At 43.9% G+C, this 15,632-nt stretch overlaps 2 protein-coding genes across 7 annotated transcripts in view; one reads left to right on the forward strand and one right to left on the reverse strand.

Annotated features, from left to right (window-relative positions):
* Positions 1 to 5,328, reverse strand: part of Nup155 (nucleoporin 155) — a 58,580-nt gene extending 53,252 nt beyond the window's left edge. For all 4 annotated transcript variants that reach the window (XR_013044711.1, XR_013044712.1, XR_006063931.2 and 1 more), the window contains exons 1-3: positions 4,733 to 5,328; positions 2,434 to 2,571; positions 1,235 to 1,331 (exon numbers count right to left, since the gene is read on the reverse strand). Coding sequence is in view for 1 of the 4 variants with exons in the window: in XM_042261456.2 (XP_042117390.1) it covers positions 1,235 to 1,331; positions 2,434 to 2,571; positions 4,733 to 4,895 (398 nt within the window). In the remaining 3 variants the exon portion in view is untranslated. The remainder of the gene's footprint in view (positions 1 to 1,234; positions 1,332 to 2,433; positions 2,572 to 4,732) is intronic.
* A 23-nt stretch (positions 5,329 to 5,351) lies between these two features.
* The window catches only part of Wdr70 (WD repeat domain 70), a 241,147-nt gene continuing 230,866 nt past the window's right edge, over positions 5,352 to 15,632 (forward strand). Inside the window, exons 1-3 of one of the 3 annotated variants that reach the window (XM_076551820.1) lie at positions 5,352 to 5,485; positions 11,150 to 11,384; positions 11,478 to 11,543. In XM_076551820.1, the coding sequence (XP_076407935.1) occupies positions 11,168 to 11,384; positions 11,478 to 11,543 (283 nt within the window). In that variant the 5' untranslated portion in view covers positions 5,352 to 5,485; positions 11,150 to 11,167. Of the gene's footprint in view, positions 5,486 to 11,132; positions 11,385 to 11,477; positions 11,544 to 15,632 lie in introns of those variants that run through there. The other 2 variants (XM_076551821.1, XM_076551819.1) reach the window with 2 other exon arrangements.

Consider the following 15,632-nt stretch of genomic DNA (forward strand, 5'->3'; position numbering starts at 1 on the left):
TATATCTAATTTGCACACAGTCCAAAACCATGAAACAACCAAATTATCATTTCAATAATTATCAGCTTCCTAGTCCATAGAAATGCAAGGAAAATAAGTCTTTTTTAAAATGTCACCACCAGGGCCCACATGGTAGAAAGAGAATTGAGTCATGCAAATTGTGTTCAGACTGCCACATATACCCTGTGGTACCCACACCCACACACCTAAACCTATGCCCACACACATACACCCATATACACAAAAGAAATAAAATATAACCAAAAAATTTTAAAAAATGCCAAATAATGGCTCAAAAATACCAATATATTATCATCTTTTCTATAGACTACAAACTTGGAATTTATGCCTTGGTTCTCAAGAAGTCCTTTGAAAGGTGGGGATATATATAACTCAATGAGAGAACACTTGCCTAGCATGCATGAGACACTAGGTTTAATCCCAGGATTTCAAACAAGCAAACCAACTGGTAAACAATATAAAACAAGAGCAGTACTTTGGTTGGGGAGTGTAGCTCAATGGTAGAGTGCTTGCCATGAGCTGGCTGCGGCAGTACTTGGACCGAGAACACTGCTTGAGAAATTGTTACAAAGAGAACCCACATTGTGTATACGTGTGTGTGCATGTATAAAAGCCAGAGGTTAGGCAATGTTAGCTATCTTCTTTTATTTTCTACCTTATTTTTTGAGACAATTTCTCACTGAACCTGGAGTTCACTATTGCAGCTAGACCAGCTGGCCAGTAAGACCCCAGCATTTCCCTGCCTCTGCCCCTCAAGTACTGGGGTTAGATGTATACAGTCATGCCTGGCTTTTTGTTTTGTTTTGTTTTTCCAGACAGGGTTTGTCTGTGTAGCTTTGCGCCTTTCCTGGAACGTGCCTTTGTAGACCAGGCTGGCCTCGAACTCACAGAGATCCGCCTGCCTCTGCCTCCTGAGTGCTGGGATTAAAGGTGTGCGCCACCACCGTCGGGCCATGCCTGGCTCCTATGTGAGTGTTGAGGATCTGGGCTTAGGCTCACCTGCTTTCCTAGCAAGCACTTTGGCCACTGAGCCATCTCCCTGGCCCCCAAAGCCACACGTCAACGTCCACAGATGACCAGTGTGCATACTGGGAAACACTGACCCAGACAAGATAAATAAAAAGGTAAAATCAGACAGCTTCTGATGAGTAGAACACTACCCGCAACAAGCAGTAACGGTTAACAGAATTCCAACCCTGCCTTCCATACTTACCCATCTTCATAGTTCCACATGAATATGTCACTGTCAATTGTGAGCCAAGCTCTGCTGATGGGAGGAAAAACACCCATCATGCAGTTACACTGCATGTCTGAGGAGGCATGAATGTAAGGTCCACAGAACGCTGTTATTTTCTTTTTCAATTTGTTCAATAGCTTTTGACTTAAAACTTAGGATTAAAAAATGATCTCCTGGCTAGATGTGTCACTCGGTGATTTAGCGCTTGCCTGGCATGCATGAGGCTCCTGTCCACCCACATTCCTTCCTTTCTTCTCTCCCCTTTCCTTTTTTAAAAATGATTTTATTTTATTTTATTTTTTTTTTGTGTGTGTGTGTGTGTGTTCCTGTTTGTCTGTGTACCATGTGTGTGCCTGGTGCTCATGGAGGCCAGAAGAGTGCCTCGGAGCTCCTGGAACTGGAGTTACAGACAGCTGTGAGCCACCAAGTGTGTGCTGGGAATCTAATCTGGGTCCTCTACAAGAGCAGACAGTGTTCTTTACTGCTGAATTATTTCCAGCCGATATAGAAAGACTTTTCCTTTTTTTTTTTTTTTCCTGAGACAATCTCACTGTTAGCTCAAACTGGCCTGGGAACTGCAATCCTCTTGCCTTACCCTCACGACGGCTGAGGTTACAGGTATGTATTATCATGCTCGCCTACTTTATTCCTTCCTTCCTTTCTTTTGAGACTGGGTCTCACTATGTAGTTCTGTCTGTTCTGGAACTCTAATGTAGAACAGGCTGGCCTTGAACTAAAAAAATAAAAATAAAAAAATCAGCCTGCTTCTGCCTACCAAGTGCTGGAATTAAAGGTGCGTCCCACCATGTCTGACCCACGCTTATCTATTTTATAAGGAAGCAAATTACCCAGGCACTCTTTTTGAGGTAAGGCCTTATTATATACCCAGGTTGGCTGCAAGAGGGCCATAATCCTCCTGCCTCAACCTCTTGAGTACTGGCATTACAGATATATGCCAGCACCCAAGACTGAAAATTTGGGGGGAGGTGGGTAGTGAGGACTGAACAGCTGGGCCTCAGGCATGCTAGACAGATGCTCTACCACTGAGCTTTCTCTGTGGCTCGGAAAACTCTTAAGTAACTTATAGACATTATGTAAACATAGAACAGTAATTATAATAATGAAAACACTAATCTAATATTTATAAAATAGCTACATAAAAAACAATAGGATACGTCCAAATTGTTCAACCAGCTCAGGTGGGAGGGGCACTCTTCGGATAGTGCTGATCTCTGGAAGGCTGGGTACGGACAGCAAACCGGGTCCTTGCAGAGGGTAATCCATATCAGACATTCCAGAAACAGTGGGGCTGTCTACAAAAAAATTAAATGAAGCATTTATATACATCAGTAAGGTACCACTCATCAACTAGACTAGAAAAGCAATTCAAGCCGCCTCTACCCAACCCCACCACCAGCGTCTCCAAAATGAAGGAGTTCTGACCTGTTACAAAAGTAGACCTGAGAAATCCCATTGTTACAGGATGGGGCAGTCACTGGTTTCCATCATGAGGGAAGGTTATCAAGATTGGGGATGCAGTTCAGTTAGCACAGTTCTTACCTAGCCTGCATGAATACCTGGCTGTGATTCCTAGCTCAGGAAAAACTGGGCCTAGTGGCATATGCCTGTATTCCTGGCACTGGGGAGGCGAACACAAGAGGATCAGGAATTCAAGGTTATCCTTGACTACTGTTAGAAACCAGCACCAGTTACATTAGATCCTGTCCTAAAAACCAAAGCAAGGTCCAAACCAAACAATCCATTCTTTTTCCCTTTGGATTTCTCCTCCAGCCCAAAAGTAACATACAAATAGTACCAAAAATGCAATATATTATTGGGAGTTGGTGGGGACCACAGACTGCTCTCAATAAAGAATTCTTATTGAGCTTCTTTCTCTTGCTCTATGACTCAGAGCCTAGGGGCAGGAGTGGGCTGATCAACTTAACTTGTCCTTCAGGGCCCTGAACACTTTACCTGCTGATAACCCAATAATTCCATGCGCCTTATCAGGATCTAGTTTAGAATACACAGATTTTGGGGGAAACTGACATTAAATACTGACTACCATGACTGAATAATCACGGGGATGCCTCCCGCAACATGGTTCATTCACATAACTGTTCACTCCTCCATGGGATTCTTTTTCTTTTTTTAAAAGTAAATTTTATTCATAAAATACAATTTTGTTTGTTTGTTTGTTTTTGAGACAGGTTTCTCTGTGTAACCACCCTGGATGTCCTGGAACTCACTGTGTACATCAGGCTGGCCTCAAACTCAAAGATCCACCTGTTTCTGCCTCCCCAGTGCTGGGGTTAAAGGCATGTACCACCACTGCCCACACTAAAATACAATTTTAATACAACAATGCACCTATGAAATGAAGTAGCAATACAAAAAGGATGAATAACTTCCGCGAAGAAGAGAATATGAATGGTCAAGAAAACTTTCAGCTGGGTGGTGATGGCGCACGCCTTTAATCCCAGCACTCGGGAGGCAGAGGCAGGCGATCTTTGTGAGTTTGAGGCCAACCTGGTCTACAGAGCGAGATCTAGGAAAGGCGCAAAGCTACACAGAGAAACCCTGTCTGTAAGGAAAAAAAAAAGAGTATCAGAAAGCATGGACTCTGTATCTTGTGTTCCAATTAAAGGAGGACAAATTAAGATGATTGTGGCTAATAGGCCAAATACATTCTATAAGGCAAGGCCATTTGTTAGTGGCTGTCAAGTATTTTTTTTTTTTTCTAGTACTTGCTTCTGGTATTTCTGACTAAAAATCTCTCAAAAGATTTTTATAAATCGTTAGCATGTATTGGTCTACTTCACATGGATTATCCTGTTTAAATTACCTGCGTTTTTGCTCACCAAGTCTCATCTGTATTTTAACATTTCTCTGCTTTTCTCCAACTTTCACGTCCCAAGAGTCACTTTGTAGCAACTAATGCAATTCCACAAACCTTTAGCTGGTTACAATTTTTTTAAAGTTAAGGCAAATACTTTCCAGTTATCTCGTTCGTTGACAGATAGACTTTGTTCTACCCTCCCTGTCAGTTGGGCATTCTGACTCCTGTATTTCTTTACTGGTTCGTCCCAGCACTTACAAATATACTAACTGTACACATAAGACATGACTGAGAGAACACTGCAGATTCCCAAGTTAACTCGTTTGCTTTTCTGACTGGCTCACAACTGACACAAGAAATGTACAAAAATGGAATCTGGATCAGAAGATTCTTCTGACTTGGATTCAATGAGCCTGCTCTTAACCTCTTCAAGTATCTCCAACGAACAAAGCGCAGACAAGAAAAATGAAAGGCGTTTGCTTGTTCTTAAAAAAAAATAAATAAATTCAGGAAACCAAGCCCTACACTTTGAATGTCCTCGCAGGCATCAATACAGTGCTAAGGACTAAGGCAGAGAATCAGACTAGAATCCTCTAGGCGGGGAAACAGGGCGCCCCACGGGCCGGTTCACTCACTTGGGGCGGACACCATGAGCAGCTCCGACAGGTCTGGGTACATGCGGTCTTCTTGCAACTGCCGGTCGATAAGCCTCCCCGCGTTTTCCAAAGCTTCCTGCAGGGAGGCGGCCGACGACGACGCCGAGGCCGCCATCACCGAGCCCAGCACAGACGTCGGCATGCCGGCAACCGCGGACACCACGCTACGCAGCTGCTCCAAACCCGAGGAGACCCGAGCGAAGAGCCAAGAGAGTCCACCACTTCGCCTTGGGACGCGCGCGCCAAACGAAGCGCCGGGCGCCAGGTCATGACGCACTTCCGGCTCGTCCTCCCGGGGCCTGGACGACACTGTTTCAGGAACGGAAAGAGGAAGCCGTGGAGGGGGTTGGGCGTTGGCGGAGGGAGCGGGGAGCGGGGACCGGGCTGGAGTCGAGTTTGTAGATGGCCCGGGGGAGGAAGGAGGGGAAGGGAAGAGGGGAGGGGTCCAGAGGAGAGAGGGGAGGAAGGGGGGAGAGGGAGGAGGAGCTCCGGACGCCGGAGCGGGCCTGGGGACGCTGGCGGGTCTGCGGGGCGGCGGTGACCCCGTGCCAGCCGAACCCTGGCCTTGAGCCCCACCCCCCAAGTTGGAATGCGGCGGCGGCTGCCGTGGAGGAGCGCGCACATCCGTTACCATAGCGCCCTCAAGACTTCTGACCCCAGTTAGAAATTGGCCCCTGGTTCGGGACACAGGTTCCCCGTGAGCCCGAATTTTACAGCATTCCAAACAGCGGGGTAAATGCAGATTCCTTAGCGTTTTCCCCGTGTGCGTGTCTCTGGCATTGGCTTTGTGGCCAGTCATCGTGGCATTTGGGGTGGTGGTGGTGGAAGGTCAGGGAGGTGGGGTGTCTTTCGCCTCTAATATAATAATACTGTGTTAGGAGGCTGAGGCAAGAGGGTTGCTGGGAGCTCACAAGGTGAGTTCCAGGTTAGCATGGTGTACAGAGTGTAATTCTGTCGCGGCGTGGGGTGGGGTGGGGAGATAGGTCATGCCTATAATCCCGGAATTTGGGAAGTAGAAGCAGGAGGATAAGGAGTTGAAGATCATCCTCAGCTATGTCCCAAGTTTGTAGTAAGCCTATGAAATTTGAGACTCTGTCTCAAAAAAAAAAAAAATGTTGCTTTTGCTGCACACCTTTATCCCCTGTTGCATTGGGGGAGCACCCATATAATTCATACTACAAGGATTGATATAAAGTAATGCAGGCACTCAAAAGACCATCTGGCTCTAGAAAACTGAATGTCTACTGTGTCAGGCATCATGCCTACTGTTGGGAATATCAAACTTATACACTTTTGTCCTTTGAAGCCGTTGATGGAAAGACAAAGTAAATGTGTCATGAAGTCCAGACATAGAGGCACACACCTCTATTGGAAGCCAGCCTGGGCTATGTAGGGAGACCTGTCTCAGAAACAAAAAGAAAATGAAAATACTATAATGGTAGGCTCCATTGTAGGTTTTCTATTGGGGAAAATATATATTTCAAGAGGAGCAATTAGAGAGATGAAAGACTTTGTTCCCAACAGAAGGAAACTTCAGTCGACAAGGCAACCACCCACCTACTCAAAGCAGTCAGGGTGTCGTCCCCCATGTCCATTCGTCTGTCTGTCCATGTCCGTGTCCCATCCTGTCCAGTCCAGTCCCATCCCATCCTGTGACCTCCTGCACCAGGGTTTCTCTGTGTAGTTTTGGTGCCTGTCCTGGAACTTGCTCTGTGGACCAGCTGGCCTCCAACTCGCAGAGACCCACCTGCCTCTGTCTCCGGAGTGCTGGAATTAAAGGCATGTGCATGGCTTTTTTAAAAAAAAATTTTTTTTAAGAGACTGGGTTTGACTATGTCTTGAACTCACAATCCCCCTGCCTCAAGGACCAGAATAGCTGTGATTACAAGCATCATCTAACACACCCAGTCCAAAACATTTTTAAACTTCTAGGACTTTGCAAAGGTGTCTTGTTTGTTTTTTGGTGTGTGTGTGTGTGTGTGTGTGTGTGTGTGTGTGTGTGTGTGTGTTTTGAGACAGGGTTTCTCTTTGTAATCACCCTGGCTGTCCTAGAAGTCACTCTGTAGACCAGACTGGCCTCCAATTCACAGATATCCACCTGTCTCTGCCTCCCAAGTGCTGGGATTAAAGGTGTGCGCCAGCACTGCCCAGCTTTCTCATTGTTTTAATACTGCAGTCCTTAGGCTCTCTACTAATTCCTGTCAATTGTATATGTACTAGGGAAATCAGCATGCTGAAGGAGAGATACTTTGAGTCCTATGTTTGATTTGGAAAAAAAAAGATTTATTTTTATGTGTATGTGTGTCTTGGGAATATGTCATGTGTGTGTATGGCCATGGAAACCAGAAGAAGGCATCTGACACCCTGGACCTGGAGTTACAGGCAGATGTTAATCCGAAGATGGGAGGAGAAAGACCACTAACCCAAGTCATAATGACCAAATCAATTAAAGCAAGCAATTAACTAAAACAACCTTTTTTATTCATGTACACAGGCTGCCTGCCTTTAATGTGGGGTTTGAGAGGTCAGCATTGGATGTGAGGAAGACAAGGCTTTTATAGCTCAGGGGTAGGAGGTTTCCAAATGGGAGGTTTGGCAGGCAAAATAGATGGGGTTACAGGAGCAGAGCATAGGCATGGCAAGTTAGTCCCTCCTGAAACAAAGCCGTGGGTGCAAGATGAGCAAAACAAGGTAGTCATAATCATAAGAGGGTAGTCACATAACAAAGGTAGGGCTCAAGGTGGTTATAAACTTTTTGAAACAAAGATGTTTTATTTTTAAAAACGGTGGGAAGAAGTCATACCATACAACAGAGCCTAAGTGGGAAGTTTATTTAGGGGAGGGGAGAGAAGGAGAAGAGAAGAGATGGAGACCAGTCCCTGGGGATGAGAGTGAAGGAAGAGAAAGAGACAGGAGGTGGGCAAGGTACGCCTTTTATAAGGAAACATGGGGAATGCGCACAGGGGGTGCTCTTAGTGGCTGCAGCTGAGGAGATATCCTATCAGGACCCTAAGGGCAGGCCAGTAGAGATGCCTAAATGCTAAAATTCCCCCTTTTGTTGATTATAAAGAGGTAAGGAGTTAGAAAGGGGTAGCAGGTGAGGTAGGGATGAGGGTGCCATGTTCTCTAGACTGCTCCCTGCTGACTTGGGGGGCATCAGTCATCTTTGGAGGACCTGAGAGAGCTGGGGTGCTGGCTAGGGTAGCTGACTGTTTCACTTCACTGTCCAGGCTCTGTGGAACTATCTGGTTCTGCTTGGATCTGGCAAGATGCTGTTCTTGTTCAAGGTGGATCCAAGTTGACTCCCTGAAGCTCACAAGAAGTCATGATGAGGCTATAGCCAAAAATGGAGGAGAGGCACATGGTTACTATTAATAGTTACATGCACATACACACAGAATTTAACAGGAGTTAATAAGTGTTGCCTAAAGATCAGGCAACAGAACAAGCCACTAGATTAGACATAGAGGCCAGGCAGTGGTGGCACACACCTTTAATCCAAGCACTTGGGAGGCAGGCATCCAACTGGATCTCTGTGAGTTCAAAGCCACCTGGGTTACATGAGATTGACTCAGTCTAGAAGAGAAAACAGAGCCAGGCAGTGGTAGTTACCCTGAATGACAAGCACCTTATCCATAGAGCCATCCTGTAAACCCAAGGAACACATTATCTTCACCAATCAGAGAGTATAGACTGACCTTGAAGGACTTTCCACTGGGATGATCCAAAGCTACTGCTCTACTGTAACCAATCGATTATTTTCTTTGCTCCTTCTTCCAGTGGGTAAAGACGTAAATGGTTTACTGTCTGTCCCTGCCCATCTGATGAATCACCGAGTGTTCAGAAAAACTATTCTCCCCCCCCCCCCCAGACAGGGTTTCTCTGTGTAACAGTCCTGGCTGTCCTGGAACTCACTCCATAGACCAAACTGGCCTTGAACTCACAGAGATCCACCTGCCTCTGCCTCCCAAGTGCTGGGATTAAAGGTGTGGGCCACCACTGCCCGGCTCAGAAAAATTAATATTCTAATGTGCCCCATTTTATCTTTTAACACACCTTTGCTTTTGCTTCATCCCTCAAATTAATATAGTGAAATAACCCCCAAATTATAACTTGGAATTATTTACGAAAGCGTTTTAATCTCATGGCAGTCTTAAGCAGGTCTGCTGACTGCACTGGGAATCACTGCTTGAGTAGCTTCCTGTTTTGATTAATGAATACATTCATTCTCTTCAAGAAAATTAAAAATTGCCCATTACACTTTACAGTTATGCTTATGAAGTTGTTTCACACAACATAACAGCAATAGTTTAATGTGGAGGCTGCTCTTATCAAAATTATTGTCTCTATCATTTATTGTGAGCAAAACTATCTTTTTGTGATGTTTATGTTGATGGGCATCAATTCTGACTGGGTGATGAAATAGCTATTGCCTAGTTTTTTTTTCCCTTAAGAGCTTTGCAGTTTAAAGTTTAATAAATCATGCATCTCAAGATTTCATCTTCTCGACTACTGAGGAACTGAAATAGCTATTTCTGAGCTTAAGGTTATGGTTATATCACGAACTTCATTCATAAAGTTCTACTTCAGTAACTAATCTGTGCTCAAGGAAGAGATATTACTATTAGTAATAACTTATTTTAGTGTAGGCAAAATAAATTAGCCTTACTGGTTGTAGTTCAGGGTGACTTTTGTGGTTAGTAATCTCTTGAGACAGACACAAACTTTGTTGCTACAAATTATATACCTCTTGCACAAAGGAAAAGTAACTTTTGCCTTCAGAACTATTTTTTTAAAGATTTATTATTGATTATGTATACAGTGTTCTGTCTGTCTGTATGCCTGCAGGTCAGGAAAGAGTGCCAGATCTTGTTACAGATGGCTGTGAGCCACCATGTGGGTGCTGGGAATTGAAGTCAGGACCTCTGGGAGAACAGCTAATGCTCTTAACTGCTGAGCCATCTCTCCAGCCCCAGAACTATTTCTTTTTATTAATTCATTAATAAAATCAGACTACCTGCCCAGTGATTGTACTATGAAGAAAGACTAAGCTATCACATGGTAGGTGGACTTTATTTAGTTGGAGGTCTATGAAGTTCTACAGATGTTTACAAGAGCATGTGAGGTTTAATTTGATAATTGGAGGATGAATGGTAGACTCAAGGGCCCAGAGCTTGGTGAAGAGTCAGACATTCCAGAACACTGTGTTCTGGGGTTCCTTATTGCACTGAATGGCTGATGCAGTTGAAAATGACAAAGCTGGAATGGAAAGGTTTTGGAAGCCTTGCTAACTTTTTGTTTTGTTTTTGTTTTTGTTTTTTGAGACAGGGTTTCTCTGTGTAGCTTTGTGCCTTTCCTGGAATTCACTCTGTAGCCCAGGCTGGCCTTGAACTCACAGAGATCTGCCTGGCTCTGCCTCCCGAGTGCTGGAATTAAAGGGATGCACCACCACTGCCGGCTTTTTTTTTTTTTATTTGTATTTTTGGTGCTTGAGGTCCAAAAAATAGCATTGTCTATGCTCAGCAGTCACAGACTTACAGTTCCACTTTATTAACATGTTTGTCTTTTATTCCAAGGACAATGGAAACATTAGATCATCATTATCCTTTAAGGTGTACAGATAAACAAAACATAAATAGAGATAGGACATTAATAGTATAGCTCATGAGTAAATTTTTCAAAGTATTTTCATTCTTGAGTGGACAAGAAGGGTCAGTAGGTAAAGGTGTTTTCTACTAAGCCTGTGACCTGAGTTCCACCCCCAGTTCCCAGAGGGTGGAAGAAGAGTTTTTCAAGTTGTTCTCTGATCTCCAAATGCCCACTATGGCATGCTTATGCCATTTCTCTAGTAAATTAATATTTTCACTTGGCTTGGTAACACACATCTTTACAAACAACACTTGGGAGTAAGGGACAGATGGGTCTCTGAGCTCCAGGCCAGCCGTGGGTTACTTAGTGAGATTCTGATTAAAAATAATATTTTTTATTCATCCAAGTATTTCTTTTAGACTTTAAAAATAAAACAAACGACATACCATTAATTCATAGCTTAAGTAAGGAACTAAGTTGTAAAGAAACCAAAATAAATCGGAAACACAGTAGATAGGTAACTTTTGGAAACCTTGCTCAATAAACAAGGCTAGCCTAGCCAGTGGGAGTCTGTGACTGAGGGCAGGCACTTAGGACATAGTGGCTTCTTAGAGCTTGAGTTATATCTAGATACTGGTTTCTTCAAGTACACGGAGGAGGTGAGCAACTGTGTGAGCTTCGTCATGTACAGCATAGAGGAAAAGTAGCACTCCAAGAACAAGATACTGTTGACTTCTCCTTAGAAATTTGCGAGGACGGTCACCTCTCCTGCAAAGGCATCTCCTGAAAAGGGTTTTTTTTTTACAGGACCGCTCCAGGGTTTGAATGGGGATGCGGTCTCGGCAGCGCGTTCCCTCCCGACCGCTAGGGGGCGAGCGTCCGAAAGCCTCTCTTCCCGGGCGGACCGGCCGCTCTTGGCGTCGCGGACTGGGAGACGGTACTTCCTGTCGGGCTTGCCCGGAGTGGCGCGCCGCTTGTGCGGGTGCTTCTTGCCGAGGCTGTGGGGCTCTGTCAGCCATGGAACACTCGGGCCCCGGCGAAGGTGGGTTCGGCGCTGCCGGCGGGGGTGGTGGGCCGTGCTGGGGAGCCGGAGCGCCGCGCTGACGGCCCGTCTTGTCTCCCCTTTCTTGTACAGCGCCGGGCGCAGACGCGGCGGGACCCGACCCTCAGCTGGCGGTCACCATGGGCTTCACAGGGTTCGGTGAGTGCCTGCCCCGGGCGGAGCCCAGCCCGAGTTTGCAGAGGGATTAAGCACTGAAGGTTTAGGAGAGCTGTCACACTTGAGCGGCGCCTTCTGCCGGGCCGAATCCCAATTGCTTCGGTCCCATTTAGTTTGTTGAGACCAGTTCAGATGACACTTGGAAACCTTGACTGAAAGGGATTACTGGTTGGGACCCAGTCTGAGAAGGACATGTGTTGGTGGCCATTAACTAATATTTTGGTGGCTACTTAGTTCCTTTCTTTTGGTTAGTCTTTCTCGTTCAGAATCCTCACTTCAGCCTTTCGGTAAACCCTAGATATGACAAGTTATTAGGTGATTAAAAAAGAAGTCTCAAAAGAGGAGTAATCATCTGCTAAAAACATTAGTGGTAGCAAAAATCGAGTGGAAATTGTTTTGTAATTTCTTTTGGGAACAAATATCCCGCTAATGTATCTAGTTCTCATTCATTCATTCACCCATCTATTTACTATCTTCTAGGACTCTTAAGTAATCAGTCCTTAAAAGGGTAGTTACAGCATTATTTGTTTTTCTTTCTGATTTCTTATTTTTAAACGATAAATGGATAACGATAATATGTTTGTGAGTGGGTGTTATAAATGTATATATTTATATATATTTGTAAGTGGGTGTTTTGCCTGGATGTATCTGTGCACCACATGCCTGCAGTGCCCCTGGAGGCCAGAAGAGGGCACTGAACCTTATGGGACTAGAGTTCTAGATGGTTGTAGCCACCATGTGGGTACTGGGAACCAAAGCCATGTTCTCTGCCAGAGCAGCTCTTAACTGCTCTTAACTGCTGAGCCATCTCTCCAGTCCTTCCCTCCCCCTCCCTCCCTCCCTCCCTCCCTCTGTCTCTTTCTGCCTCTCCTTCTTTCGTTCGTTTTTGTATTTTTGCTTTTTTTTTGAGACAGGGTTTCTCTGTGTAACAGTCGTAGCTGTCCTGGAACTCACTCTGTAGACCAGGCTGGCCTTGAACTCAGAGATCCTCCTGCCTCTGCCTCCAAAGTGCTGAGAATAAAGGGGTGCACCATCACCACCTGGCATCCAGTCGCTATTTCTAACTTGAGAAAGTTTAGAGATTTACAAAGAAAAAGAAGTCAAGGCTTCAGAATTAATTTGGTTTTTTTCAGTGTTCCTGTTGCATATTAAAAATTAATATCATACTTATGAGTAAACATTGTTCTTTAACACAATATTTTGCTGATTTTCATGTGTTATATTCTTCCAAAACATGATTTTATTTTATTTTATTTTATTATTTTTTTTTTTTTTTGGTTTTTCGAGACAGGATTTCTCTGTGTAGCTTTGCACCTTTCCTGGGACTCACTTGGTAGCCCAGGCTGGCCTCGAACTCACAGAGATCCGCCTGGCTCTGCCTCCCGAGTGCTGGGATTAAAGGCGTGCGCCACCACCGCCCGGCCCCAAAACATGATTTTATATTTGATAGTATCAGGAATCAGCAGGACTTCCTGTATGCTAAACCCGTGTTTTGCTACTGAGCTACACTGCTAGCCCCAAACTTGATTTATTTTAGCTTTCAGAAAGTACACTACACAGTAAAATTTGTATCACTTAAAATTTTTCCCTACGTAATTTCTGGTTTTATTTATTTTTTGTTTGTTGAGGGAGAGTCTGACTATGTATCCCTGGGTGGTCTGAAATTTTAGATTCTCTCACCTCAGCCTCTCACATGCTGGCATGTAGCCATATCCCTCTTTTGAATTTTATCAGTAATGCTAAAAGAATATTTGTGAATGTGTGCATATAATGTGTGTGTGTGAATGTATGTAGGACTTGTGTCCAGGCATGTGGAGGCCAGAGGTTGACATTTAACATCTTCATCTGTTGTTTTCTGCTTATATTTTTGTGACAGTGTCTATGACTGGGCCTGGCGTTCCGCCAGGAGCTCCAGGGATCTTCCACTTGGGGTTCTGAACACCGGGCCTCACGCTTGAGTGTCAAGCACTGACTGACTCATTTCCCCAAATCTTAACATTTTCATGACTAACACTATTTTTGTAATCTCCTGGAAAACAGTGTTCTGTCCCCTCTTGAGGGGATCAGACCCAGTTCTACAGCTTCACCTCTCGTATTTAGTGTCTTTGAGAACTTCATACTCTATTTAAGATAATGTACTAATATTACCAGTTGTGTATGCATAATATATATATATATACATGTATATATGTATATATATATATATGTATTTATTTAACTGCTCCTGTAACAAATTGCTGCACATTTAGCACTTTAAAACAACACAAAGAATTGTGGGTTTAGTCTAATGGAGAGCCCTTGACTAGTAAGCATAGAACTCTAGGTTCTACCCCCAGATCCAATACATAAAACAACCCACAGATTTATTTTCTGGTAGCTTTTTAAGTTGCCAGTTCATGTGAACTGTGTTGATTTCCCTGTTGTAGATATCAAGGCTGAAATCAGTTGTAAACATGCATATACTGTAATCTGGTAGCTTTGTTAAGGAAGGAAGTTGCTTTTATGAACAATACAGTTCTTGGTAATAGGATTGAAATATCTTTGCTTTCTGGCTATCTCTTTCTTAGCTCATTAGAATATCTTAATTCTCATGTTGCTGCCTTTAAATCAGCAGTTCCCAGCCTGTGGGTTGCAATCCCTTTGTGGGGTGAACGGCCCTTTCACAGGTATTGCATATCTGATATCCTGCATATCAGATATTTACATTATAACTCATAACAGTAGCAAAATTACATTTATGAAGTAGCAATGAAATAATTTTATGGGTGGGGTCACCACAACATGAGGAACTGTTTTAAAGGGTTGAGGTTAGGAAGGTTGAGAACCATTGCTTTAAGTCAACTCTAGTGCCTTGATTCCTTTTCAGACTTTGAATCTCTTGGGTTCTGACATACCTGTTCTTTTTTTTTTTTTTTTCTTTTCGAGACAGGGTTTCTCTGTGTAGTTTTGCGCCTTTCCTGGGACTCACTTGGTAGCCCAGGCTGGCCTCGAACTCACAGAGATCCGCCTGGCTCTGCCTCCTGAGTGCTGGGATTAAAGGCGTGCGCCACCACCGCCCGGCGACATACCTGTTCTTAAGGGCTTCTTTCAATAGAATGGGCTAACTAGGATCGTCTTTCTTTTTATTTCCTTAATTTTTCATACATTTGTTTGAGAGATGGTCTTATTTATCCCAGGCTCACCTTAAACTTGCTACACAGATAGGGGTGATCTTGAACTTCTGATCCCTTTGACTCCATATTCTGTGAGATTACAGGCATGTGTATGCAGTACTATGGCTCAAACCCTGGGCCTTGTGGTACCAGACAAGCACTGTTGTATTGCATCCCCAAGTCAGATAGTTTTTCTGTCAAAGTATGGGTATTTCTTATTATCCCTGACAGATTAATGTTGCTTCAAGATATAGGCGTCTAGCTAAATCAGGTGCGGATGAGAAAGTTGGCTGGTTAATGTTCAATAGGTTCACAGTCCTAATTTAAGAATCTTAAATTTGTACTTTTTGAGCATTATGTTAGTTCTCAAAACTTCTGGATTTTGGCTTACTGTGTTGGTGGATATCTGTAATAATCCCAACACTTGGGAGGCTGAGACAAGAGGATTGTGAGTTCAAGGCTAGCTTGTGGTATGAAGCAAGGCTATATCTCTAGAAAAACCACCAACAAAAAGTTTTGTATTTTGTCTTTTTTTTAAAGCTGAGGGCCGAATCCAGGGCCTTGTGCTTGCTAGGCAAGTGCTCTACCACTGAACTAAATCCCCAGCCTCTAAGTTTTGTATTTTATATTTTGAATTAGGGATGCTAAGCTAGTAATATCTGTGTATAAATATTCTGAAGTCCAATAAACAAGCATACAAACAACTCTTGACACTTGAAATACTCTGGTCCCAAGCATTTTGGGTAATGGTTATTAAACTTGTATTTTTTTCTCCCCTTACTGTTTTCTCATTATCTTGGAAACATGCTGTCAAGTAGACAGACTGAATGGTTATTGATCAATCAGTAAAACTGGAGTGCCTATATCTGGTCGGTTATGGTGCACACCTTTAATCCCAGCACTCGGGAGATAGAGGCAG

The sequence above is a fragment of the Peromyscus maniculatus genome, chromosome 15, assembly GCF_049852395.1.
Source record: "Peromyscus maniculatus bairdii isolate BWxNUB_F1_BW_parent chromosome 15, HU_Pman_BW_mat_3.1, whole genome shotgun sequence".
NCBI classification, from domain to species: domain Eukaryota; kingdom Metazoa; phylum Chordata; class Mammalia; order Rodentia; family Cricetidae; genus Peromyscus; species Peromyscus maniculatus.